The following is a 24653-nucleotide window of genomic DNA, read 5'->3' as shown; positions in this document are numbered from 1 at the left end:
GTGGGGAGGTAATTTGTTGGATTCAGTCTGTCCATAATTTTGTGGCTAGGACATAGCTGATCATAAAAAAAACATATCTCTAAAGAGCAAAAATTCCACTTGTACTGTCAAACAACCATAGTCAACACGTGAGGTAAGACTCAATGTAACGCTGAAGGAAGTGACTCACACAAATGCCAAAAACAACGGTAATTCAGGGCACTGGGAAAAAATAGAAAACAACCAAGGGGCACAAAGAAAATATTAAGAGCCGCAGAAAGGGAATACAAAACAAAACATGCAAGTAATCTAACGGCTAGTAGTAAAAATATAATAGGAGCAAGAAAGGAGCTGAAAAAGAGGTGGGTCCATTAAAGGCAGACACACGTGATTCGGTAAAAGCTTACAAGGTAATGGCGGATTTATTCAACAAACACATTGCATAAATTTGCGCAGTAGAGAAAGAGGACAAAATACCAGTGATATGAGGGAAACTAAAAATAAATCAAAGGGAGTAAACTACTTTATTCATAATAATAAATGGAGAAAATGATGGGACTCAGGATAGATAAATCTCCAGAAGCTGATAGTTTCCACCAAGGGGATTTAGAAGAAGTCGGGGTGGGAATTGTAGCTGCGTTAGTTGTAATCTTTCAAAGCTCTCTTCATTTGGGAATTGTGCCAACAGACGGGAAAATTAAGATGGGTGAGATAGTGAAACCAGGTAATTACATGCCTGTCAGTTTAACATCGGTTGAGGGGGAGTTAATAGAATCGGTCATTAAGGATAGAGTGAGAGAGCATTTGAGCAAATATGAACTGAACAGAGAGAACCAGCATGGCTTTTTTAAAGGTAACACAGGTCTGACTGATCTGATTGAATTGTTTGAGGAGCTCACTTATCAAGTAGACAAAAGGGTATCTATGGAATTTATCGATGTGGAGTTCCAGAAATCATTTGATAAGGTTCCTCACAAAAATAATTGGCAACAATTAGAGCGCATGGAATTGGAGGCAGCCTTTGCACTTGGGTTAGAAATTGTTAGGGAGGTAGGTTTCATAATTTGTCTTGTATTTCCTTGATTATGGAAGATTGAGGGGAGAGGTGTTCAAAAGGTTAAAGGGGGTGGGTAGGGTGGGGAGAGTGAAATTATTTCCTTGAACGGGCAAATATCCTTCAAAGGAACGATGGGCCGAATGTCTTCCTTCTGGGCAGTAAAATCTGTGACTTTTCAATTCATTAATCTGCAGACTGCAGACTTTCACTGTAACACGTGATTCACCTCCACAGCTGCTTCAATCCACAACAACTCTGCCTGATCCTCATTTGCACACAGGCAAAGCACATCCACGCAGCCCCACATTACAGTCCTATTCATGGCAATGTTCCAGTTTGAACGATTGATGCAGTCACTATTGTTGTTCTATTGGTTGCAATGTTCCAGTTTGAACGATTGTTGCAGCCACGATTACAGTCCCATTTGTTAAAATGTTTCAATTTGAGCGATTGATGCAACCACGATTACAAACACATTGTTTGCAATGTTCCAGTTTGAACGATTGATGCAACCACTATTACAGTCCTATTAGTTGCTATGCTCTCGTTGGAATTAATTATGCATCCGCTGTCATGGTCATATTGATTACAATGATCCACTTTGAGCTAACGATAGATCCCCTGTTATTTATTTTTGTTTAGGTGTAACAGATCCCCCAATATTATTCAGCACATTGCTTCATCAGAAATACTTATCGATTCGCAGTTACAGCCCCGCCTTCTGCCTGGGGCCTATATCTCCCCATTCACTGTTAACTTCCTGTTCCGTGAATCGCTCTATGTCGGACATAGTCCTCCATACATTGCACAGCTGTGTTGTCCACTTCAGGGTCAAACTTGTTGGCGAACAAGGGTTTCTGTTGGAAGATCCAGTGCAGATCTGCAGAAGCATAAACACAGACTTGATGGCGGTACCTTCCTGTACAAGGCGGATATAAGGCACCTTTCTCAACATCACCAGCCTCAAAAGACCACTTCACTGCTCGAGTAAGGATTGGTGGGTCACCCCGACGGTGCCTGGGAGTGTCTGGAATGGAGCCTGGTACCTCGGGCATTCTCTGCAGGGTCGCCCAGATGTGTTCATCGGGGCTGTAGGTGTCCTCCGACCACTTGAAAAACGCCTGGATTTCCGAGTTCACAAATAAATTACTCACAAATTCTCTGGTGACCATAATGTATGCGGCCCCCACAAACATGGGGCTGTTTATGGGAGGGGGGCTCTTCTCTCGATCTGTTAAGACCACAGTTCCACGGATATCATAATGAAACTTCCATCGTCTCTGAAAGTCAAGAAAAGAGCAATCATTTCTCATTTTCCAACGTCATCCTATTTTTTTTTCTACCGCAACACAAGTAACAGCAGTATCGATTAATAATAAATTTAGACTTTAGCTAATGTTTTTTTTGCTTGTATACATTTTGCCTATAAAATTCTGATACATAGAGCAGCTCAAAAGAGGAAACCACGAAAAAACGATAAGGTGGAGGCTCGCTGCACAGCGACTAATGGCCCATTGAAGGGAAATGATACGGGAGATGTCAGCAGATCAGGCCAGATTGGTCACCCACAAGTATGGAATTTAGACACGTGAAATAAAATAAGCCAATCAACAATCGCATTTGAAAAAAAAGTGTGTCAAGGCTTTGAAAACAATGTATTTAACAGCAAATGATCATCTGCCAGTTCCCTGGGAAGAAGGCTAAATATGGTAAATAGGAAGTTATCCTTCTATTATTCTACATGTTCCTATGTCGCTATGTTCCTATGAAGTTATCCTTCTATTCTCGTGCCCAAACCGAGTGATTTCAAACATACGATGTGGGGCATGAGGCCGCCGAACTCGAGATTCAATTCAACGCTTGACAATCCAATCCAGTGAAGCGGGAGATGTGAGACCACCGGCAGGGGGTAATGTCACATCCCTTGTGCTTCAGGTGAGGTGTGGTATCACTGCAATTTGATAATGAGCAAGTTCCAATCATCCACTCCTTCAAATATCCATTCAGTTACTTTTGGTTACATATAACCGCTTCCACTGCCCCCCTTTGGCGACTGGGCAGACATGAAGCTGGCGCATTTACCTGTTTATATCCCGGTGGAGGGTCCGACTCTATCACATTTGAGCCGTTCATGGCCATGAGACTGTTGATCATCTCTCGGTTGGTTTTCGTTGGAAAGTCTTGTCCACACACATTGATGAGATATCTCCACGGGACTGAGCTCCTCAGCAGCTCTTCCATGCAATTCAGATCAGCCTGAACCCTGGACCATGAGGCGTACGTCACCGTCTCTAATTTACTGACAACGAAGACATTACTGAAACAAGAGACGATGGCCTGGACGGCCGAGTGAAACTGTTTTGGAGACTTCCTGTCCACGTGGACGCAGTATACATTCTGAGGAGCGTAAATGCTTCTTAGGAGCCTCTCAAACATCTCGATCTTATCATAGATCACCATAGAATAGGCCAGAGGGAAATCGCGTTCCTCGGTGCTTAAGGAGAAAGTGTTGTATTTGCGGTTTTTAACAAAAGAATCGCAGTCTCGGGTCATTGTTAAGTAATCGATTTCAGTGAAGGCTTTGTGTTTGTTTGCGATTGTAATCGAATTGATAAGAGCTTTTTCAACGGATTCCGGGTCACCGCTAATTATCTTCCAGCAACTCGAGTTCATTTCTGACAGATCGAGAGATGCATTTCGCTCATCATAACCTGGTTTTAGTTTAACTGGTTTCCAATAGTTTACCAACAGATTTCCTCTCCGGGAAAAATATCCACCAAGAAAAGTCACAGCGAGTCCGCACAGGGTTGACATCAGTACCGCCCGCCTGTAAGAACACCATGCCAATATCATCATTGCCCTTTCACGAGTATTTAAAATGTAAATCTGTGATCCGATTTCCAGATATATTTCTTATGCAAATATAAACTTTGAGGAATTGTGCTCTTGACAAGGAGGCACTTTGTTCCAGGAATTTGGATAAATTTGGCACCGAATTTTCAGGCACCAATGAATTCAAATCGGATGCTCGGGGATGACAACAGCAATTGTGGCTTCATTGGGTTTCAGCTGTCAGCTCTGTGAGACAGGTCGCACCTGCTCCTGGTGTCTTGTCCCCTCTTCCAGTGTGCCTTTGTGATCGGTCAGACCTTGCACCTTCCCTCACTCTCTCAATCAGTCACTCGCTCACTCTCTCCGCTCTTTGCGCTTTGGTGGCACTTAGCCTCTCAATTTCTTGTCGCAGAGATTCAATCTTCGCTTCACAAACGTCCCTTTAATAGGTTTCTCCCTCGTGTAACCGCTATCAGTTAGTACACATTTTCCACATTCTCTATTGCCTTTTTCGTAACTTCGGCTTTTCCGTAAACTTTTACTGAAAGAAGGGAGAAGGCTCGGGCGGGTCTCATGAAAGATTCAAGACCATAAACGAAAAGGACGAGGAAAGCGATAACAGAGTCCAGAACAAGAGAAAAAAAAAGAAAGACTAACATTCATACAGCGCCTTTCATAACCTCAGGATGTCCCAAGAGGCTTTCCGGCCAATGACGTATTTTGACGTGTCGTCACAGTTGTCATGTTGTGAACGCTGCAGTTGCTTTTGTGTACAGCAAGATCCCACTAACACCAATGTGATGATGACCGGATAACCTGTTTCAGTGATGTTAATTGAGGCACAAATATTGGCTGGTGCATCGGGGCAGTGGAATAACAAACTTCGACCTGAGAGGGAAGACTCTCATTTGAAAAACGGCATCACGCATCGGACAGCGCTCCCTCAGTACTGCCCCTCCGACAGTGCAGGGCGACATCAGTTGCCTACGGAGTTACAAGGACACGGTTCCAATCCCTGTCTTCCTGAACTGCAAATTCTAAAGTCGGGAGGAGGCGTCACTGGACCAGAACAGGGTAAATCCACAAGCTCCGTGTTCCTGCTTTCTGTCCCACAGCCGCTCTGAAAATGTGTCCGTGGGGAGACTGGTGGGGACCAGGAGTGGGTTTTATCCTCGAAATGTCCGGTGTAAAATGGACTCCCCCCTGAGAACGCACTCACAGAATAGTCGCATCCCCGGCGCTGGAGAACACATCAGACCGCGGGAAATAGGCTTTAGAGTGAATGGAGAACGGGAGGAATGAAAGAATAAAACACGGAACTGAAGCTTAGAAAATACATCAACCTTTTCTCGATCCGGCAATGATTGTCAGTTTCTTTATTACCCTGTGGATTTTGCAGGTTATTTCATTTTATTTCCTTATAGCCAGTCAGGCACAATTTTCTTGTTTATTTTGGCAAGTCCCAAGGTTGGAATTTGACCTGAGCCTTGTTTTATGAGATTCAGAGCTCCCTCTCTGTGTGAAAGCAGCTGCCGCACCTCAGGATGGATTTCAACTGAAACATTCCTCAGTTGTTTCAGGACAGGGAGCGGCCTCCCTGACGAAATCACATCGAACCGATTTGATAATTCGCTGCTGCTTCGACTGTGAACAAAGTTTATTCTCAATTTTAATTTCTCTCTTCTTGTTCCAGGGAAGTTCAGTAAAACAGGCACATGGTTGGAAAGAAATTGTTACATTTCTGTCTGGGACATTGTTCACTAAAAGTCCAAGCGATTTCCTGATGTTTGCACTTTCAACACAGGGCACAAGAGCCGGTGTCTTGTCAGTGAGCTGAGCTGTTTCTGTCGGTGAGGACATTCACCATTTAACCGGTGAATTAAACTATCCCTGAGCATCAATCGCCTCAGCCACTGGGGGAAAGATCACTGACATTCCATAGTTACATTTATCATTGTAAATCTGCATTAGATACACCCGTCACATTGTTAAATACAGAAAAGATCATTCCTGTTCTATAGTCGGTATAAAGATTGGATTTTCCTCTTTTTCAGCTTGGTTATCAGACAGGAATCAAAATCCCCTCCACAGGATGGAAGTGCCCGAAAAGAGACAATGTTTGAGGACAGATTGTGGTGGTAATTCCGAGGGATGTATTGCGATATTTCATTTCACTCTCTCATTTCTGCTCTGTTTTTTGACTCGGATTAAGGACTTACTCGGGCCGGAGACAGAGGTTCAAGCGTCGGCCCCAAACTTGCCCAATATTTGTCTTCGATTGAACTCTCCCGCCGCAGACCTTCTCTTTCCTGCTCTAACACTCCCGTGACAGACACATGGACAGGACTAGGCCATTCAGCCCCTCGAGCCCACTCCGCCATTTGATAAGATCATGGCTGTTCCCTGATGTCACTCCATATCCCTGCCTTTGGCCCATATCCCTTTATACCTTTGGTTGCCAAAAAGCTATCTATCTCAGATTTAGAATTAGTAATTGAGCTAGTATCAATTGCGGTTTGCGGAAGAGAGTTCCAAACTTCAACCACCTTTTGTGTGTCGAAGTGTTTTCCAATCTCACTCCTGAAAGGTCTGACTCTAATTTTTAGACTGCGCCCCACAGAATCCCCAACCAGCAGAAATAGTTTCTCACTATCCAGCCGATCTGTTCCCCTCAATATCTTATAAACTTCGATCCGATCATCCCTTAACCTTCCAAACTCTCGATAAAACAACTCCAATTTGTGTAATCTCTCCTCGTAACTTAACCCTTGAAGTCCGGGTATCATTCTTGTAAACCTGCACAACACTCCCTCCAAGGCCAATATGTCCTTCCGAAGGTGCGGTGCCCAGAACTGCTCACAGTACTCCAGATGCGGTTTAAGCAGGGTTTTGTATAGCTGCAGCATAACTTCTGCCCCCTTGTACGACAGTCATAGAGTCATAGAGTCATAGAGTTATACAGCACGGATAGAGGCCCTTCGGCCCATCATGTCCGCGCCGGCCATCAAGCCCTGTCTAATCTAATCCCATATTCCAGCATTTGGTCCGTAGCCTTGTATGCTATGGCATTTCAAGTGCTCATCCAAATGCTTCTTGAATGTTATGAGGGTTCCTGCCTCCACAACCCTTTCAGGCAGTGAGTACCAGACTCCAACCACCCTCTGGGTGAAAAAGTTCTTTCTCAAATCCCCTCCAAACCTCCGGCCTTTTACCTTGAATCTATGTCCCCTTGTTATAGAACCCACAACGAAGGGAAAAAGCTCCTTAGTATCCATCCTATCTGTGCCCCTCATAATTTTGTACAACTCAATCATGTCCCCCCTCAGCCTCCTCTGCTCCAAGGAAAACAAACCCAATCTTCCCAATTTCTCTTCATAGCTGAAGCGCTCCAGCCCTGGTAACATCCTGGTGAATCTCCTCTGCACCCTCTCCAAAGCGATCACATCCTTCCTGTAGTGTGGCGACCAGAACTGCACACAGTACTCCAGCTATGGCCTAACCAGTGTTTTATACAGCTCCATCATAACCTCCTTGCTCTTATATTCTATGCCTCGGCTAATAAAGGCAAGTATCCCATATGCCTTCTTTACCACCTTATCTACCTGTTCCGCCGCCTTCAGGGATCTGTGAACTTGCACACCAAGATCCCTCTGACCCTCTGTCTTGCCTAGGGTCCTCTAGATATAAAGGTCAGCATTCCATTAGCCTTATTAACTATTTTCTGCACATGTTCATGACAATCAATGATCGATGTACCTGAACCCCTAAATCCCTTTGAACATCCACTGTTTTTAACTTTTTGCCATTTAGAAAGTACCCTGTTCTTCTCTTTCCTGCTTGAACTCTCCCGCCACAAACCTTCTCTTCCCGACCAAAACTCTCGCGCCACAGACCTTCTCCTTCTTCCTTGTTTCCATCCATCGATGATTTCAGCTGAGAGTTTTCTATTCAACCCAACAAGCCGATCGCCGATCGCCGATCGCGGACCCCCGAACCCAATGACCCCCCCGCCTGCAACGATCGCGGACCCCCGACCCCAATCGCGGACCCCGACACTGATTCACGATTACGCCACCGCCCCCCCACCAACGATCCGGGACATCCGCGATGTCCCCGATCCCTACCGCCCCTCCCGCCGATCTGACGCCAGATCCCTCCCCCCATTTCTGACGACCCCCGTACCAACCTATGCCCTGGACCAACCTATGCCCCGTGCCAATCTATTTCCCGTGCCAACCCATGCCAACCGATGCCCCGTGCCAATACATGCCAAATTATGTCACCGTGCTCCCCACGCCCCCCATCCATACAAACTAAGACTTATCTGAAGAATTATCTGAACACGTGCTCAATAGCAAAATGCTGTGGATGTTGGTAATCTGAAATAAAACGAGAAAATGCTGGAGAAGCTCAGCAAGTCAGGCAGCCTCTGTGGTTAACGTTTCATGTCGAAGACCTTTCGTCAGAACTGGAAGATGTGAAAAGATTTAAAGATTTTCAGCAAGTCCAGAGCCAGGGAATGGTTGGGGAGGAGAGTAAAGAACAAAACGGAAGGTCTGTGGCAGGAGAGTTCACTTCAAAATAAATATTGGGGGATAAGAACATGAGAACATAAGAAATAAGAGCAGGAGTAGGCCAATCGGCCCCTCGAGCCTGCTCCGCCATTCAATAAGATCATGGCTAAAATGATCCTAACCTCAAATCTAAATTCATGTCCAATTTCCTGCCCGCTCCCCGTAACCCCTAATTCCCTTTACTTCTAGGAAACAGTCCTTTTCTGTTTTAAATTTATTTAATGATGTAGCTTCCACAGACCTGCTACCCTCTGAGTGAAGAAGTTTCTCCTCATCTCAGTTTTGAAAGAGCAGCCCCTTATTCTAAGATTATGCACCCTCGTTCTAGTTTCACCCATCCTTGGGAACATCCTTACCGCATCCACCCGATCAAGCCCCTTCACAATCTTATATGTTTCAATAAGATCGCCTCTCATTCTTCTGAACTCCAATGAGTAGAGTCCCAATCTACTCAACCTCTCCTCAGATATCCACCCCTTCATCCCCGGGATTAACCGAGTGAACCTTCTTGGGTCCGCCGCATGAGGATCTGTCTCCGGCCCGAGTAAATCCATAATCCTGGTCAAAAAACAAAGGGGAAATGATAGAGAGAAAATAAATATCCCTCTGAATCTCCTATAACGAGGGTCAAATCAGATATCGCTCTGAATCTCACAACAAGGATCAGATCAAATATCGCTCTGAATCTCACATCGAGGGTCAGATCAAATATCGCTCTGAATATCACAACAAGGGTCAGATCAAATATCGCTCTGAATCTCACAACAAGGATCAGATCAAATATCGCTCTGAATCTCACAACAAGGTTCAGATCAAATATCGCTCTGAATCTCACAACAAGGGTCAGATCAAATATCGCTCTGAATCTCACAACAGGGATCAGATCAAATATCGCTCTGAATCTCACAACAAGGGTCAGATCAAATATCGCTCTGAATATCACAAGGGTCAGATCAAATTTCGCTCTGAATCTCACAACAAGGGTCAGATCAAATTCCTAATTTGTGACTTGCCAAATTGTAAAAAAGGAACGTTTATCTAATCGGTTGTGATGAAATAACAAGGATATAACCTTCAAAATCTACACGGAAATAAAGAGGCAGAAAATCATTGCGGGGTTAAGGTAAGTTCGTGTGGATTCTCAGCTTCAGTTCCGTGTTTTATTCTTTCATTCCTCCCGTTCACCTTTCTCTCTGAAGCCTATTTCCCGCGGTCTGATGTGTTCTCCAGAGCCGGGGATGCGACTATTCTGTGAATGTGCGATCTCAGGGGGAGTCCACTTTACACCGGACATTTCAGGGCTAAACCCACTCCTGGTCCCCACCAGTCTCCACACGGACACATTTTAAGAGAGGCTGTGGGACAGAAAGCAGGAACACGGACTTTGGGGATTTTCCCCATCCTGCCCCAGTTGCGACTCCTTCCTACTTTAGAAATTGCAGTTCAGAAAGACAGGGATTGGAACCTGTCCTTGTAACTTCTTGCGGATTTTTACAGTAACACTCAATCAACTTTTTTGTGCCCAGAGTTTTTTTTATTGAACTAATCAAAGGCGGGACCAGCAGTTCACACTGAACACGTAGCTCAGCTTAGTAAAGGGTTAATACATTCGCACTGGTGGATCATCGTTCTCTGCCGAGCACCTGGACAATCAGCCTCTGGTTACATGAGGCCGGACCAAACGCGATCCAGTCACAGGATCGGAGAAAGATCCGACAAAAATGTTTACCCCGATTTATTAAAATAATTAATTGCTGATTTACACCACGATGTCAGTTTCGGTCAGTTGGAAAAGGACGTGAATTCGTTGGGAGAATCGAGCGGGAGCTTCTGTTTTTGGTGAAATAAGTTCATGTCAATGAGGCGTTTTTCTATCAAACTCACTCAACTAATAAAACAAAGAGAGGTTGTTGCCTTTAGAGATACATTGACCTCAGAAATGTGTCAGTTGCAAACCGACCACCGGATAGAAGCGATCTCCTTCACAGATAAAAGGATCCTGGTCACTGGTCTTATGGAATTAACTATTTAAATTTCTAACAGGTAGAAGGGCCCATCATTAATCTTTACATAAAAAAGTAATTCTTAAAATAGCAAAATGTAGGAGGGCCAATCACTAATCTTTATATAAAAAGTAATTCTTAAATTAGCAAAAGGTAGAAGGGCCCATCACTGATCTTTATATAAAACGTAACCTCTCAAATAACCAACAGGTCGGAGGGTCCATTACTAGGTTTTACATAAAATGTAACTACTCGAATTATAAATTGGTGGGAGGCTTCATCATTAATCTGGATATATAAATTATCTATTCAAATTACAAACAGGTGGGAGAGTCCATCACTAATATTTATATAAAATTAAGCATTCGAGTTACCTACGGTTAGGAGGGCCCATCACTAATATTTATACAAAATGTTCGAATTACTTGCATGTAGGAGGGTCCATCACTAATCTTTAGCCAGATTTCAAGTGTTTGAATGAATTACAGGTAAGAAGGTCCATCACTATTTTTTATATCAACAGTAACTATTTCAATTACTTACAGGTATGAGGGCCCATCACTAATCATTATATGCAAAGTAAGGGTTTGAATTAACTATAGGCAGGAGGGCCCATCACTCATCTTTATGGAAAAAAATATCTACTCCGATGAGAAAAATGGGATGAAGGGAAAACATTCATGAAATAAAAAGTATCTACTCAAATTACTAACAGGTAGGAGGGCCCATCACTAAACTTTTTATGAAAAGTATCTATTCGAATAACCAACAGGGAGGAGGGTCCATCACGAATCTATATATAAGAAACAGCTCAAAATATCAAGTTAGGATTGCACATCTCTGATCCATACATAAACAGTAACTGCTTAAATTATAAACAGGTACGAGGGTCCATTGCTGAGCGTTATATAAAAAGTAACAACTCGAAATATAAACTGGTAGGCGGGTCCATCACTAATCTTTATCTAAAAAGTAACTACTCGAATTACCAACAGGAAGTAGGGCCCATCACGAATCGTTATTTTAAAAAAAACAACTCGAATTTTAATCTCGTAGGAGGGACATCACAAATCGTTATACAAAAACTAACAACTCGAATTATAGGAACATAGGAACAGGAGTCGGCCATTCAGCTCCTGGAGCCGCTCCGCCATTTGATAAGATCATGGCTGATCTGTGATCTAACTCCTTATACCTGCCTTTGGCCCATGTTCCTTAATGACTTTGTTTGGCAAAAAGCTATCTATCAGATTTAAAATGAGCAATTGAGCGAGCATCAATTTTTCGACAGTGCCCCCAGTCCGATAACCCACAAACAGCGGAAATAGTTTCTATCTATCCACCCTATCTGTTCGACTTAACATCTTACAAACGTCGATCAGATCACCACTTAACCTTCTAAATTCTAAAGAATACAACCCCAATTTGAATAATCTCTCCTCGTAACTTAACCCATAAAGAACAGGTTTCATTCTAGTAAACCTACGCTGCACTCGTTCCGAAGGAACGGTGCCCAGAAATGCTCACAGTCCTCCAGGTGCGGTCTATCAAGGGATTTGTCTGGCTGCAGCATAATTTCTGCCCCCTTGTACTCTAGTCCTCTGGATATAAAGACCAGCATTCCATTAGCCTTATTAATTATTTTCTGCACCTGTTAATGCACTTCAATGATCGATGTACATGAACCCCTACGTCCCTTTGGACTTCCACTGTTTTTAACTTTTTACCATTTACAAAGTACCCTGATCTATATTTTATGGTCCAAAGTGGATGACCTCACATGTGTGCACATTGAATTCCATTTGCCACAGTTTTGCCCATTCACCTAATCTATCAATATCCCTTTGTAATTTTATGTTTTCATCTACACTGCTTACAATACCACCAATCTTTGTGTCATCCGCAAACTTAGTTATGAGACTTTCTATGCCTTCATCTAAGTCGTTAATAAATATTTTGAATAATTGAGGCCCCGTGACAGAACCCTGCCGGACACCACTTGTCACATCATGCCAATTTGATCACCTACCTATTATCCCCACTCTATGTCGCTTTTCGCTCAGCCAACTTCCGAACCAAGTCCGTGCTATTCCCTCGATTCCATCGGCTTCGATCTTAGCTAACAGTCTCTTTTTTGAGACTTTCTCAAATGCCTTCTGGGAGTCCATATAAATAACATCCATTGACATTCCCTTGTCCGCCACATTAGTCACCTCTTCAGAAAATTCAATCAGATTTGTCAGGCACGACCTGGCTTTCTCGGATTAACTGAAAATTATCGAGGTGTTCAGCCACCCTATCCTTAATTATAGACACCAGCATTTTCCCCACAACAGATGTTAGGCTCACTGACCTACTATTCACTGAATTCCCTCTCTCTACTTTCTTAAAAAGCGGAGTGACATGTGCAATTTTCCAATCCAGAGGGACGGTTCCTAAATCTAGATAACTTTAAAGGATTATAGTTAGGGCATCTGCAATGTACTCACCTACTTCCTTTAAAAACCTGGGATGAAAAACATCTGGTCCTGGGGATTTGTTACTGTTCAGTGCTATTATTTTCTTCATTAATATTGTTTTACTCATGTTAATTTTATTGAGTTCCTTTCCCCGATTCAATATTATTTTTTTGGGATTTCCGGTCTGCTATCCTCTTTTTCTACTGTAAATACTGACGCAAAGTAATTATTTAACATGTCCGCCATTTCACCATTTCAGTTCGTAAGGGGCCAACACTGCTCCTGACCACCCTCTTTTTCTAATATAACGATAAAAGTTCTTCGGATTGGTTTTGATATCACTTGCAAGTTTCTTTTCATCGTCTCTTTTTGCAGTTCCTACTATCTGTTTTGTGACCCTTTGTTAATCGTTGCATCTTGCTCATTCTCCAGGATTTGCGCCATTGTTGGCCTTTTTGTATGCCCTTTCTTTATGAATTATACTGTCCCTTACCTCCTTAGTTGTCCATGGCTGTTTTTTTTGACAAATCGCGTTCTTGCCCCTCAGGGGTATAAACCGGTTCTGTATCTCGTTAAATATTTCCTTAAACATTCCCCAATGATCATCAGTCGTTTTACCCATTAACAGGTTTGCCCAGTTTACTGTGGACAGTCTCTGTCTCATCCCATTGAAGTCGGCCTTACCCAAGTCTAGGGTCTTAGAAGCTGATTCACTTTTTTTCCTTTCAAACACTGCCTTGAACTCGATCATGTTATGATCGCTATTGGATTGATGTTCACGCACAGTTAAGCCGTTGACGAAATCTGGTTCATAAATCATTACTAAATGTAGTATGGCTTGCCCCCTTGTTGCCTCCAGGACAAGCTGCTGTCGAAAACTATCCCGGACACACTCAAGAAATTCACTACCTTTCTGACAGTTGCTAGTCTGCTTTTCCCAATCGATGTGAAGGTTAAAGTCCCCCATTAACACCACTATGCCTTTGTTGCACGCTTGCCTAATCTCTGCATTTATACAATCTAGCACTTCAGAGCTACTGCCAGAGGTTCAATGCACCACACGCACTGAAGTCTTAGATCCTTTCCTATTTCTCAATTTAATCAATAATGTCTCTGTTGGCTGCTTACCTCTCGGTATAACCTCCTTTATCACTAAGGCTACTCCTCCCCCTCTTCCATTTTCCCTATCTCTCCCGTTGACCATTTCACCCGGTATATTTAGTTCTCAATCCGGACCAGCCTGCAGCCATGTCTCTTTAATAGCTTTCATGGCATACCCTCCAATTTGAATTTGTGCCTGTACTTCATTTAATTTATTCCTTATTCTCCGTGCATTTGCATATAGAACTCTTAGTTCAACAACTGTTTCTACAATTTGCATTGTAAATTTCCCCTGGGTCTTCCCCTCCCTTGCTGCTCCCAACTTTACTCCCCTTCTGATTCACCGCTCAGGTGCCCAACCCCCTGCCACTCTGGTTTAAGCTTTCCCAACAACACGAGCAAATACCCCCGCGAGGACATTGGTCCCGGTCCTGCTCGGGTGTAACCCGTCACGCTTGTACAGGTCCCACCTTCCCCAGAACCGGTCCCAATTTCGAAGGAATCTAAATCATTCCCTCCTACACCATCCCTGCAGCCACGCATTCATCCGATCTATTCTCCTGTTCCGATGTTCACTGGCACGTGTCACTGGTAGTAATTCTGAGATCACTACCTTTGAGGTCCTGCTGTTTAATTTATCTCTTAACTTCTTAAATTCACCTTGCAGCAGCTTATCCCTGAGGCACAAGGCAGAATGGTCAAAAAAGTACAAACCCACGGTATCCAAGGAAAGTGACTAGTTGGATCCAAAATTGGTTCAGTGGCAGGAAGCAAAAGCGAATGGTCGACAGGTGTTATTGTGAGCGGAAGGCTGTTTCCAGTGGGGTTCCACGGGACTCAGTACCAGGACCCTTGCTTTTTGTGTTACAATTAAAAATTTAGACTTAAATGTAAGGGGCATGATTAAGAAGTTTGCAGATGATACAAAAAATGCCCATGTGATTGATAGTGCCAGACTCTCAGTAAAGGAAGATAGAGTTGAGATACAGGATGGCTGAAAATGATAAAGAAGTGGTACTTAAAAGGCTGATTGTACTTAAAGTGGATAATTCACCCAGTCCGGATGGGATGCATCCTCGGTTGCTGAGGGAAGTAAGGGTGGAAATTGCAGAGCTGCTGGCCATAATCTTCCAAACATCTATCGATACGGGGGTGGTGTCAGAGGATCGGAGAATTGCAAATGCTACGCCCTTCTTCAAAAATGTGTGTCAGGATGAACCCAGCAAATGTTGGGCAATCGGTTTAACCTCAGTGGCGGGGAAACTTTTAGAAACGATTATCCGGGACAGAATTAACAGTCACTTGGACCAGGGTGGATTGATTAGGGAAAGCCAGCACGGATTTGGTGAAGACAAATCGTGTTTAACTAACCTGACAGAGATTTTTGATGAGTTACAAGAGGGTGCAGATGACGGCAATGCAGTTAATGTGGTGAATATGGACTTTTAAAAGGCGTTCGATAAAGTGTCGCATGGTAGGCATATTAACAAGATTGCGGCCCATGGAATAAAGGGGGCAATAGCAACATGGATACAGTATTGGCTAAGTGACAGGAAACAGAGAGTAGTGGTGAACGGTTGTTTTTCAGACTGGATGGAAGTGCACAGTGGGGTTCACCAGGGGTCTGTGCTGGAACCACTGATCTCCTTGATATATATTAATGACTTGGACTTGGGTGTACAGGGCACAATTTCAAAATTTACAGATGAAACAAAACTTGGAAGTGCAGTAAACAATGAGGAGGATAGTGATCGACTTCAAGAACATATAGACAGGCTGGTGGCGTGGGCCGAAACGTGGCAGATGAAATTTTACGCAGAAAAATGCAAATTGATACATTTCGGTAAGAAGAACGAGGAGAGGCAATATAAACTAGAGGGCACAATTCTAAAAGGGTATAAGAACAGAAAGATCTGGGCGTATATGTACACAAATCGTTGAATGTGGCAGGGCAGGTTGAGCAAGCGATTTAAAATCATATGGGATCCTGGGCTTTATAAATGGAGGCATCGAGTACAAAAGTATAGAAGTCATGATAGAAACATAGAAACATAGAAAATAGGAAGACGAGTAGGCCATTCGGCCCTTCGGGCCTGCCCCGCCATTCAAAATAATCATGGCTGATCCTGTAACTCAGTACCCCGTTCCCGCTTTTCCCCCTATCCCTTGATCCCTTTAGCATTACGAAATATATCTGTCTCCTTCTTGAATACATCGAATGACTTGGCCTCCACTGACTTCTGCGGTAGAGAATTCCACAGGTTCACCACCCTCGGAGTGAAGAAAGGTTTCCTCATCTTGGTTCTAAATGGCATGTCCCATATCTTGAGACTGTGACCCCTGGTTCTGGACTCCACAGCCATCGGGAACACCCTCTCTGCATCTAGTCTGTCTAGCCCTGTTAGAATTTAAATGTTTCGATGAGATCACCTCTAATTCTTGTAAACTCTATTGAATATAGACCTAGTTGACCCAATCTCTCCTCATATGTCAGTCCTGCCATCCCAGGAATCAGTCTAGCAAACCTTCGTTGCACTCCCTCCATGACAAGGACATCCTTGCTCAGATAAGTTGATTAACCTTTATAAATCACTGGTTCAGCCATTGGAATATTGTGTATCGTTCTGTGCACCGCAATTTAGGAAAGAGGTGAAGGCCTTAGAGAGGGTGCAGAATAGATTTATTAGAATGATTCCAGGGAAGAGGGACATTAGTTATGTGGATAGACTGGAGAAGCTGGTGTTGTTCTCCTTGGAACAGAGACGGTTGCGACAAGGTTTGATCGAAGTATTCAAAATCCTGAAGGGTGCAGACAGAGTAGATAAAGATAAACGGTTCCATATGGCGGAAGGGTCATGGACCAGAGGGCATAGATTTAAGCTGATTGGCAAAAGAACCAAAAGTGACATGAGGAGAAACTTTTTAACAGTGAGTGAGGGGGTGGTGGAGGCAGGTTCAATCATGGCCTTCAAAAGGGAACTGGATATTTACTTCAAAGGCAACAAATGCAGGTCTACGGGGATAGAGCGGTTGAGTGGGACCAGCTGGATTGTAATGCATCGAGCCGGCGTGGAGTCCATGGGCCGAATGGCCTCCCTCCGTGCTGTAACCTTTCTTTGATTCCATGCTTCTCGTGAGGAGTAAAGCTGTAGGCTGCAGGAAGATATGAATGGACTGGTCAGGTGGGCAGAAAAGGGGCAAATGGAGTTCAATCCGGAGAAGTGTGAGGTAATGCATTTGGGGAGGGCAAACAAGGCAAGGGAGTATACAATAACTTGGAGAACACTGAGAGATGTAGAGGAACATACGTGCCCTACAGATCCCTGAAGGTATCAGGACAGGTAGATAAAGTGATTAAGAAAGTAGACTGGATACGTTCCTTTATGAGCCGAGGCATAGAATATAATAGCAGGTAGGTTGTGATAGAACTGTACAAACAATTGTTTTTTTTTTATTCGTTCATGGGATGTGGGCGTCTCTGGCGTGGCAGGCATTTATTGCCCATCCCTATTTGCCCTTGAGAAGGTGGTGGTGAGCCACCATCTAAAAACACTGCAGTCGGTGTGGTGAAGGTTCTCCCACAGTGCTATTAGGAAGGGAGTTCCAGGATTTTGACACAGCGACATGAAGGAACGGCGATATATTTCCAAGTCGGGATGCTGTGTGACTTGGAAGGGAACGTGCAGGTGGTGTTGTTCCCGGGTGCCTGCTGCTCTTGTCCTTCTCGGTGGTGGAAGTCGCGGGTTTGGGAGGTGCTGTCGAAGAAGCCTTGGCGAGTTGCTGCAGTGCATCCTGTGGATGGTACACACTGCAGCACTGCAGCTACAGTGCGCCGGTGGTGAAGGGAGTGAATGTTTAGGGTGGTGGATGGGGTGCCAATCAAGCGGGCTGCTTTGTCCTGGATGGTGTCAAGCTTCTTGAGTGTTGCTGGAGCTGCACTCATCCAGGCAAGTGGAGAGTATTCCATCACACTCCTGACTTGTGCCTTGTAGAAGGTGGAAAGGCTTTGGGGAGTCAGGTGGTGAGTCACTCGCCACAGAATACCCAGCCTCTGACCTGCTCTTGTCGTCACAGTATTTATATGGCTGGTCCAGTTAAGTTTCTGGCCAATTGTGACCCCCAGGATGTTGATGGTGGGGGATTCGGCGATGGTAATGCCGTTGAATGTCAACGGGAGGTGGTTCGATTCTCTCTTGTTGGAGATGGTCATTGCCTGGCACTTGTCTGGCGCGAATATTACTTGCCACTTATCTGCTCAAGCCTTGATGTTGTCCAGGTCTTGCTGCATGCGGGCTCGGACTACTTCATTATTTGAGGGGTTGCGAATGGAACTGAACACTGTGCAATCGTCAGCGAACATCCCCATTTCTGACCTTATGATGAAAGGAAGGTCATTGATGAAACAGCTGAAAATGGTTGGGCGTAGTTCACTGCCCTGAGGAACTCCTGCAGCAATGCCCTGGGGCTGAGATGATTGGCCTCCAACAACCACCAGCACCTTCCTTTGTGCTCGGTATGACTCCAGCCCCTGGAGAGTTTTCCCCCTGATTCCCATTGACTTCAATTTTACTTGGGCTCCTTGGTGCCATACTCAGTCAAATACTGCCTTAATATCAAGGGCAGTCACTCTCACACAGCTTCAGTTCTGGTCACCACATTAGCGGAAAGATGTGATTTCACTCGAGAGGGGACACGGGCGATTACCAGGACGTTGCCAGGTCTGAAGAATTTTAGCTATGAGGAAAGATTGGTTCGGCTGTGGTTGTTCACTTTGGAACAGTGGAGATTTAATTGAGGTGTGCAAAATAATGAGGTGCCGAGATACAGTGGAGATTAAGGAAATATTTCCCTTAGCAGGGTTCTCAGCGACGAGAGGGCACTGATTCACCGTAATTGTTAGAAGGATTGGAGTGGAGCTGAGGATATTTTTTTTTCACCCAGAGGGAGTGGGGTCTGGAACTCTCTGCCTAAAAGGGTGGTAGAGGCAGAAACCTTTCAATCATTTTAAAAGTGCTTGGATATGAACTTGAAGTGCCATAACCCACAGGGCTATGGACCAAGTGCTGGAAAGTGGGATTCGGCTGGATAGATCTTTCTCGGCCGGCACAGACAAGAGGCAGGACAAATGCCAATCCAGCCAATTACCGCCCCATCAGTCTACTCTCAATCATCAGCAAAGTGATGGAATGTGTCGAGGACAGTGCTATCAAACGGCAGTTACTCACCAATAAACTGCTCTCCGATGCTCAGTTTGGGTTCCGCCAGGGCCACTCGGCTCCAGGCCTCATTCCAGCCTTGGTACAAACGTGGACAAAGGAGCTGAGGTGAGACTGTCTGCCCTTGACATCAAAGCAACATTTGACCGATTGTGGCTCCAGGGGGCACTGGAAAAATTGAAGTCAATGGGAATCAAGGGGAAAACTCTCAAGTGGCTGGAGTCATACCTAGCACAAAGGAAGGTGATAGTTTTTGTTGGAGGTTAATCATCTCAGCCCCAGGACATTGCTGAATGAGTTCCTCAGGGCAGTGTCCTGGGCCCAACCATCTTCAGCTGCTTCATCAATGAACTTCCCTCCAATATAAGGTCGGAAATGGGGATGTTCGCTGATGATTGCACAGTGTTCAGTTCCATTCGCAACCCTTCAGATAATGAAGCAGTCCGTGCCCGCATGCAGCAAGACCTGGACAAGATGCAGGCTTGGACCGATAAGTGGCAAGTAACAATCGCGCCAGATATGTGCCAGGCAATGACCATCTCCAACAAGAGAATGTCTAATCACCTCCTCTTAATATTAAACGGCATTACCATCCCCGAATCGCCCACCATTTACAACTTGGCGGTCACCATTGACCAGAAACTTGACTGGACCAGCCATATCAATACTGTTGCTGCAAGAGCAGGTCAGAGGCTGGGTATTCTGCGGCAAGTTACTGACCTCCTGACTAGCAAAAGCCTTTCCACCATCTCCAAAGCACAAGTCAGGAGTGTGATGGAATACTCTTCACTTGCCTGGATGAGTGCAACACCAACGACACTCAGGAAGCTCGACACCATCCAGGAAAAGCAGCCCGCTTGATTGGCACCCCATCCACCACCCTAAACATTCACTCCCTTCACCACCGGCGCACTGTTGCTGCAGTGTGTACCATCCACTGCAGCAAATCGCCAAGTCTTTTTCGACAGCACTTCCCAAATCCCTGATCTTCAGCACCAAGAAGGACGAGGGCATCAGGCGCACTATCCTGACATGGAAATATATCGCCGTTCCTTCATCGTCGCTGGGTAAAAGTCCTGGAACTCCCTTCCTAACAGCAATGTGGGAGAACCTTCACCACACGGACAGCAGCGGTTCAAGAAGGCGGCTCACCACCACCTTCTCAAGGGCAATGAGGGATGGGCAATAAATGCTGGCTTTGCCAGCGACGCCCACATCCCATGAATGAACTTTAAAAAAGCACCACGGGAGACCTCACGGTGTTGGATATGGAGTAAAATACACTGAAGTGTTTCTAAACACAAGGGTACAGTAGCATAGTGGTTATGTTACTGGGCTAGTAATCCAGAGGCCTGGACTAAAATCCAGAGTCATGAGTTCAAATCCCGCCACGGCAGCTGGCGAATTTAAATTCAATTAATTAAATGAAAATCTGGAATTAAAATACTAGTATCAGTAATGATGGCTATGAAACTACCGGATTGTAGTAAAAACCCATCTGGTTCACTAATGTCCTTTAGATAAGGAAGCCTGCCGCCCTTACCCGGTCTGGCCGAGATGTGACTCCAGACCCACAGCAATGTGGTTGATTCTTAATTGCCCTCTGAAATGGCCTAGCAAGCCACTCAGTTGTAAAATCTCGCTACGAAAAGTCACAATAAGAATAAAACCGGACGGACCACCCGACATTGGACCACGAGGCACCGGACACGACAACGGCAAAACACCAAGCCCAGTCGACCCTGCAAGGTCCTCCTTACTAACATCTGGGGACTTGTGCCAAAATTGGGAGAGCTGGCCCACAGACGAGTCAAGCAACAGCCTGACATAGCCATACTCACAGAATCATATCTTTCAGCCAAAGTCCCAGACTCTTCCATCACCATCCCTGGGTATGTCCTGTCCCACCGGCAGGACAGACCCACCAGTAGGTGGCTTTACAGTGATATACAGTCAGGAGGGAGTGGCCCTGGGAGTCCTCAACATTGACTCTGGACCCCATGAAATCTCATGGCATCAGGTCAAACATGGGCAAGGAAACCTCCTGCAGATTACCACTGACCGTCCTCCCTCAGCTGATGAATCAGTCCTCCTCCATGTTGAACACCACTTGGAGGAAGCACTGAGGGTAGCAAGGGCACATAATGTACTCTGGGTGGGGGACTTCAATGTCCATCACCAAGAGTTGCTCGGTAGCACCACGACTGACCGAGCTGGCCGAGTCCTGAAGGACACAGCTGCTGGACTGGGCCTGCGGCAAGGTGGTGAGCGAACCAACACGAGGGAAAAACTTACTTGACCTCGTCCTCACCAATCTACCTGTCGCAAATGCATCTGTCCATGACAGTATTGGTCGGAGTGACCACCGCACAGTCCTCGTGGAGATGAAATCCCGTCTTCGCACTGAAGACACCATCCAACGTGTTGTGTGGCACGACCACCGTGCTAAATGGGATAGATTCAGAACAGATCTCGCAGCTCAAAACTGGGCATCCATGAGGCGCTGTGGGCCATCAGCAGCAGCAGAATTGTTTTCCAGCACAATCTGCAACCTCATGGCCCGGCATATTCCTCACTCTACCATTACCAACAAGCCAGGGGATCCACCCTGGTTCAATGAGGAGTGTAGAAGAGCATGCCAGGAGCAGCACCAGGCGTACCTAAAAATGAGGTGCCAACCTGGTGAAGCTACAACTCAGGACTACATGCATGCTAAACAGCGGAAGCAACATGCTAGAGACAGAGCGAAGCGATTCCACAACCAACGGATCAGAACAAAGCTCTGCAGTCCTGCTACATCCAGTCGTGAATGGTGGTGGACAATTAAACAACTAGGAGGAGGAGGAGGCTCTGCAAACATCCCCATCCTCAATGATGGCGGAGTCCAGCACGTGAGTGCAAAAGACAAGGCTGAAGCATTTGCAACCATCTTCAGCCAGAAGTGCGGAGTGGATGATCCATCTCGGCCTCCTCCCGATATCCCCACCATCACGGAAGCCAGTCTTCGGCCAATTCAATTCACTCCACGTGATATCAAGAAACGGCTGAGTGCACGGATACAGCAAAGGCTATGGGCCCCGACAACATCCCAGCTGTAGTGCTGAAGACTTGTGCTCCAGAACTAGCTGCGCCTCTAGCCAAGCTGTTCCAGTACAGCTACAACACTGACATCTACCCGACATTGTGGAAAATTGCCCAGGTATGTCCTGTCCACAAAAAGCAGGACAAATCCAATCCGGCCAATTACCGCCCCATCAGTCTACTCTCAATCATCAGCAAAGTGATGGAAGGTTTCGTTGACAGTGCTATCAAGTGGCACTTACTCACCAATAACCTGCTCACCGATGCTCAGTTTGGGTTCCGCCAGGACCACTCTGCTCCAGACCTCATTACAATCTTGGTCCAAACATGGACAAAAGAGCTGTATTCCAGAAGTGAGGTGAGAGTGACTGCCCTTGACATCAAGGCAGCATTTCACCGATTCTGGCACCAAGGAACCCGAGTAAAACTGAAGTCAATGGGAATCAGGGGGAAAACTCTCCTGTGGCTGGAGTCATACCGAGCACAAAGGAAGATGGTAGTGGTTGTTGGAGGCCAATCATCTCAGCCACAGGACATTGCTGCAGGAGTTCCTCAGGGCAGTGTCCTAGGCCCAACCATCTTCAGCTGCTTCATCAATGACCTTCCCTCCATCATAAGGTCAGAAATGGGGATGTTCGCTGATGACTGCACAGTGTTCAGTTCCATTCGCAACCACTCAAATAATGAAGCAGTCCGAGCCCGCATGCAGCAAGACCTGGACAACATCCAGGCTTGGGCTCATAAGTGGCAAGTAACATTCGCGCCAGACAAGTGCCAGGCAATGACCATCTCCAACAAGAGAGAGTCTAACCACCTCCCGTTGACATTCAACGGCATTACCATCGCCGAATCCCCCACCATCAACATCCTGGGTGTCACCATTGACCAGAAACTTAACTGGACCAGCCATATAAATACTGTGGCTACGAGAGCAGGTCAGAGGCTGGGTATTCTGCGGCGAGTGACTCACCTCCTGACTCCCCATAGCCTTTCCACCATCTACAAGGCACAAGTCAGGAGTGTGATGGAATACTCTCCACTTGCCTGGATGAGTGCAGCTCCAACAACACTCAAGAAACTCGACACCATCCAAGATAAAGCAGCCCGCTTGATTGGCACCCCATCCACCACCCTAAACATTCACTCCCTTCACCACCGGCGCACTGTGGTTGCAGTGTGCACCATCCACAGAATGCACTGCAGCAACTCGCCAAGGCTTCTTCGACAGCACCTCCCAAACCCGCGACCTCTACCACCTAGAAGGACAAGAGCAGCAGGTACATGGGATCAACACCAACTGCACGTTCCCCTCCAAGTCACACACCATCCCGACTTGTAAATATATCGCCGTTCCTTCATTGTCGCTGGGTCAAAATCCTGGAACTCCCTTCCTAACAGCACTGTGGGAGAACCGTCACCACACGGACTGCAGCGGTTCAAGAAGGCGGCTCACCACCACCTTCTCAAGGGCAAATAGGGATGGGCAATAAATGCTGGCCTCGCCAGCGACGCCCACATCCCGAGAACGAATTTTAAAAAAAACATGCAGTATAAGGTCACACAGCTGAGAATTGATAACCATAGCAACAAGAACGATTCCAGGAGGGCTGGAGGTCGTTTGAAAACCTGCCGACTGATCTTGTTCACGTTGTGGACACTGAGAAAGAACAAGTGAAGTGTCAATCAATCGTGGGTTGCATTTGTTGGAATCTATTGTTCACAAGCCGCCGCCCCAATGGTGTGATTCTGTGTTAAAAAGGTCTTTAAAAGCTGGGCAGAAGTTGATTGGGGAGAGACACAAATCCACCAGGACTGCTGCAACCTTACCTTTCGCTTCCTGGCAGTAGCACCTCACCTGGAATCTTCCTGACTTCTCGTTACTTCCCAGCTTAATGCCGCGATTCAGGTTTACAGATAGAGTCATCGAAAGTTACGGTGCAGAAGGAGGCCATTTGGCCCATCGTGTCCGTGCCGACCGAAAAGGAACTATCCGGCTTAACTCCGCTTTCCAGCAATTGGTCCGTAGCTCTGTCGGTAACGGCACTTCAAGAGCACATCCAAAGAACTTTTTAAATGAGTTTAGGGTTTCTGCCTCTACCACACTTTCAGGCAGTGAGTTCCAGACCTCCACCACTCTCTGGGTGAAATAAATTCTTCTCAGCTCCCGTCGAATCATTCTACGTATTACTTTTAATCTCTGCCCCCTCGTCACTGACCACACTGCTAAGTGAAATAGGTGCTCCCGATACACTCTACCTAGTCCCGTTCATAATTTTTGAAACCTCAATTAAATCACCCCTAGGCCTCCTTTGTTCCAAAGAAAATAACCCCAGCCTATCCAATCTATTTCC

General features: G+C 45.6%; 1 protein-coding gene across 1 annotated transcript; it reads right to left on the bottom strand.

Moving 5' to 3' along the window:
* Nucleotides 1-1788: 1788 nt before the first annotated feature.
* LOC137315033 (beta-1,3-galactosyl-O-glycosyl-glycoprotein beta-1,6-N-acetylglucosaminyltransferase 3-like) lies at nt 1789-24226 on the bottom strand. Its single transcript, XM_067979988.1, has 4 exons — nt 24130-24226; nt 4549-4684; nt 3119-3863; nt 1789-2316 (listed from the first exon to the last, which is right to left on the bottom strand). Exons 1-4 carry the CDS (start codon nt 24224-24226, stop codon nt 1789-1791), a joined length of 1506 nt encoding a protein of 501 aa, XP_067836089.1.
* Nucleotides 24227-24653: the final 427 nt, after the last annotated feature.

Source organism: Heptranchias perlo, unplaced genomic scaffold (genome assembly GCF_035084215.1).
Source record: "Heptranchias perlo isolate sHepPer1 unplaced genomic scaffold, sHepPer1.hap1 HAP1_SCAFFOLD_53, whole genome shotgun sequence".
NCBI classification, from domain to species: domain Eukaryota; kingdom Metazoa; phylum Chordata; class Chondrichthyes; order Hexanchiformes; family Hexanchidae; genus Heptranchias; species Heptranchias perlo.
The sequence above is the reverse complement of the archived record's forward strand: the minus strand, read 5'-3'. Positions and strand labels throughout refer to the sequence as shown.